At 47.3% G+C, this 4183-nt stretch overlaps 1 protein-coding gene across 1 annotated transcript; it reads right to left on the bottom strand.

The window, feature by feature from the left end:
• Positions 1-781: 781 nt before the first annotated feature.
• LOC128591851 (protein max-like) lies at positions 782-1508 on the bottom strand. The gene has a single exon (XM_053599623.1). It carries the CDS (start codon positions 1323-1325, stop codon positions 870-872), a length of 456 nt encoding a protein of 151 aa, XP_053455598.1. The 5' UTR covers positions 1326-1508; the 3' UTR covers positions 782-869.
• Between the last annotated feature and the right edge of the window lie 2675 nt (positions 1509-4183).

Below are 4183 nucleotides of genomic sequence, written 5' to 3'. Positions count from 1 at the left end.
AGCTCAGGCACTGTGCACTCCCCTGGAGAAATCACCCAAGGAGCCGAACTCCTGGGGGATAGGCCCTCAGACCCCGAGTGAGAGTAGGGGTTCTCAGCTCTCAGCGGGGAGGCCAGAGTCTGATTCAGTCTTGGGCCCCGTATGCCCGGGGAGGGTCGGTGCACTGCACCGCAGGGAAGTGCCGCGAGGCGTGACTCCCCCTCAGCCCGGTGCCCTCTCCTCACTCGCGCGCCTCAGAGTCAATGCTGACCAGTCGCAACTCGGGGACTGTCCACTCCCCTTGAGAAATCACCCAAGGATCCGAAGTCCTGGGGGACAGGCCTCCAGACCTCAGTGGGCGGGAGGGGAGCGCCGGGGATTCAGGGTTGCCGGCAAAGGATTCCCAAAGTTTTATTCAGCCCTATGTCCGGCAGGAGAACGCCACGGCACCCCAGTAGGGGAGGTAGGTCCAGTTTTTAGAAGGTCTCTCCCGTGGAGTGTAGTGGGAGGGGCTTTAATTTCTGCCCGCTTGTTCAATTGTGGGGCTCCAGAGCCGGTCTCATGGGGGAGGGGGACTCCCGTCCGCTTGGTGGTGGATTTTGTACCTTTTGTTTGCGTCCTTGTGATCACAACTTGCCTCAGCGGTGTTGATGTGCGTTCTTCAGCCTTCTCTCTTGGTGAGGCTCAAGTCCACCAGGATACTTACTAAATTCCTGTCCCTTAACTCTCCTTCTGGACGGGAGCCTTTGTTGAAAGCTGGCTTCAGTCCGCCATCTTGTCTCCCCTCACTCCTAAAGAGTCTCTTAAATGGGTCTGAGGGTTCTAACGATGAACTGAAAGGAGGATGAGACGATGGAGACAGTTTTTATTGCTGGCCTGCCCCTAGTAGCTTAGCTGGCCTCCATCCGGAGTTTCTTCCTGTTTTGGGGCTCTTCAGGCTCCGACTCTGAGCTGCAGTCCGAGCCCCCATCGAAGGCAGAGATGGTGCTGCCCTTGGTGTTGGTGTAGAGGCTGCTGTCTGAGGAGGGGTAGTTGGTCTGCAGTTGGGCACTTGACCTCGCCTTCTCCAGTGCACGGACTTGCTGCTCCAGAAGAGCATTCTGCCGCTTGAGGTCATCAATATCTTGCTGGAGTGTGTGGTTTTTCCTTTGCATATACTGGATATACTCTGTGGCTTTGTCTAGGATTTGGGCCCGGGATGCCTTCTCTCCTTGGAGTGATGGGACCGAGTCCCGCAAACTGTGAAAGCTGTCTTTAATGTGGTCCCTACGTTTTCTTTCCAGTGCATTATGATGAGCCCGTTTGTCAGCGTTGCTCTCCACCTCGATGTCATCGTTATCGCTCATTTCCTACGGCCCAGGGAGCGGCCACTGCAGCGGCGGCGGGGAGGGGAAGGATGGAGGGGAGGGGGAAGTCACCGACAACACCAAGCTGAGTCTCCACACACACACACACACACACACACACACACACACACACTCACTCGCTCTCTTACTCACACACTCACACACACAACACGGGTAAGAACCACCTCCTCACTCGAGGTACATAAACTTTGAATGAAACTTGGTTGCTTTTGGGTGGGAACCTGCGATTACAGCCTGTGTTACTTTTAGATTTTTGTTAGCATTTTGCTTGTTTGTTTCTTCAAATACTGCAATTTATGGATATGTATAGATTGCAACAAAATTAAGAAAGCATAAGTGACTGGATTTAGGTAATCAGAAATAAAGAAGTATCTACTTTCCACATCATTAAACTGGCCAATGTCTAAAAATTCAATTCCTAGAAAGCTCTGAGAATCCTAACATTTTCAGCTGTTTTTCACTCCGAGAGAACAGATCACAAAGGTTTTTCCTCTGCCTGGTTCTGCTACCTGACTTGCAGGATCTTTGCAAATGGACATTCTCTGTCTTTAAATGAAATGATAGAAGTGGGACCTGGCAGTCTTTTTAGGAGTAATCACATAATCACCTCCACTTGATTGTTGGACCAGCCATTGTCTTGGCTTTAGTCCTGGTATTTTCCCAGTGATACCAAAAGTGTTTTGGGTGGAAATTAGCTAAGTCTCCTCTTCCATTGCAAATCACTGCTAGGTACCATTTGATGGCTGGAGGTTTCCTTAAATTAAACCTAGCCATTCCAATGAAATGGAGGTCAGCAAAGCCAGCATAAAGGTGTATGAATGTTTGTGTTTATTTTCAGCTAACAATTTCTCTATTGGGGTGGAGGCCCTGAACTATCTGCTCCGAATAAATCCCTACCCATTACCCCGGGGCTGGCGAGCAGGCAAGGGACGAGAAGTCTTCACAGCTGCAGAACGGCAGTTGGGGACAGGGGAGCAAGGGGGGAGAGCTGGTTCCAATTCTTCTCTATCTTAGATGTCTCCAAATGTGCTCTGCAAATGTCACTTTTCTCATCTTGGAAGTCAGGATAAGGCCGGAGCTATGAAATCCAACAAAACAGCAGATGTGAAAATATGATGTAGCAACATACATTTGTTAAGATTGTTATTTGGCTTGATTTGTGCCAGGCCTGGCTTCCTGGGTGGTTACCTAGGCACCTTGTGCTTGGTTTAATGCTCTGCTGTTGCCGTTTTAAAAGTCTGAAGTTTTGACTAAAGAGTTTTGCATTTTCATCTTATATTGGACCCCCAAGTCATGTAGCCATCTTGATGGTAGGCCCACAGCTGGATTGCACATATGCTTTTGTTCCCTCAACAAATGTTACAGGGCTCCTGCTCTGGGCTGGTGTGATTATAGGCCCTGGATGTTCTCAGCTGCAAAGCAGAGGCAGATGGATGGAGAAACCAGTGACGTGATGCCTTAGGGCCCTTCTCTTGCAGGTTCTCTCCCAAGGCTTTGGGAAGAGCCCTGTATTTATATTCACGCAAAACTGTATGACTTTTGACTTTACCTCTGGATCCACCTCTGCTATTAGGGAGTACTTTTTTGGAAATTTATGAAGATGCATTAGGTTGTCATGATAACTGGTGGGGGCCATGCTGGCTGTTGGTGAGCAGGGATAAGGGACGTTAGACTTCCACTGCACACTGACAGTGCTGCATGTTAGAGATTCTTCTGTGTCTCCACATGATGTCCTACATGACATCCAAATGACCCAGTCAGACGTTCTTATAGGTGAAAACAGAGGGCAGGAACTTAATGCCATTTTTTGTGTAAGTATTCCACATTTTTTGTGGAATTTTAATATGCACAGAATCACCCAGGACTGCAAGTTCAACAAAATTAGAGAGAAGATGATAGTTTGTTTCCTCTGAAACTTGCTCAAGAATGCTTCAGGAGCTTTGAAACTTTGTTACTGAGGGCAACATTGCTAGTGGCACCGAACCCCTGCTGAGACACAGGAGTCTGCTGGGATGTGGGATTCAGGGTGGTTTTGATGCTCTAATGCACACAGCACGCAGGCAGTCCGTGGGCTGTGAACGAGACAGATTGCGTAGGTTCGTCCTTAAGTTGAATTTGTATATAAGTTGGAACAGGTACATTTACCTATTACCTGTAATAGTCTCCATTCATAAGTGTGAGTTGAATGTAAGTCAGATGTTTGTAATTTGAAGATTGCCTGAACTTATTTTCCTCTTATTTTAAAATGGCAAGTGCAAACCCGCTTGTGACATCTTATTCTCTGGTCTAAATTCATCATATGACCAGCCCACAAGCTAAGAATGGGCTTTACATTTTTAAAGGGTTGTAAAAAAAATATATGCAACAGAGACCTTATGCGTCCCATAAAGCCTAAAACAGCAGTTCTGAACCTGTGGGTCGTGACCCCTTTTGGACTGTATTAAAGGTTCGTGGCATTAGGAAGGTTGAGAACAACTGGCCTAAAATTTTTACCTTCTGGTCCTTACCTTTGCTGATTCCTGGTCTACTATGGTAATGCTAGATCATTTATGTCTTGACATTCATAGTTCATTGTGAGATATTTTCTTTTTCTTTTATTTTGCAGTTTTTGGCTGGGGCTGGGTTTGAACCCGCCACCTCCGGCATATGGTGCTGGTGCCCTACTCCTTTGAGCCACAGGCGCCACCCGATATTTTCTTTTATATTTCTCCTTTATATCATGGTAAGGGCAATATATTGAGTCAAGCAATTAATCTACTAGTTGGATATTTACTACTTTCTTCCATAATAGTAAAAGGGGTGTCAAACATTTGGTCTGGTGAGGCTGACATGTTCAG

The sequence above is a fragment of the Nycticebus coucang genome, chromosome 8 (assembly GCF_027406575.1).
Source record: "Nycticebus coucang isolate mNycCou1 chromosome 8, mNycCou1.pri, whole genome shotgun sequence".
Classification (NCBI taxonomy): Eukaryota; Metazoa; Chordata; class Mammalia; order Primates; family Lorisidae; genus Nycticebus; species Nycticebus coucang.
Note: the sequence above shows the minus strand (reverse complement) of the source record. Positions and strands in the feature narration are given on the sequence as shown.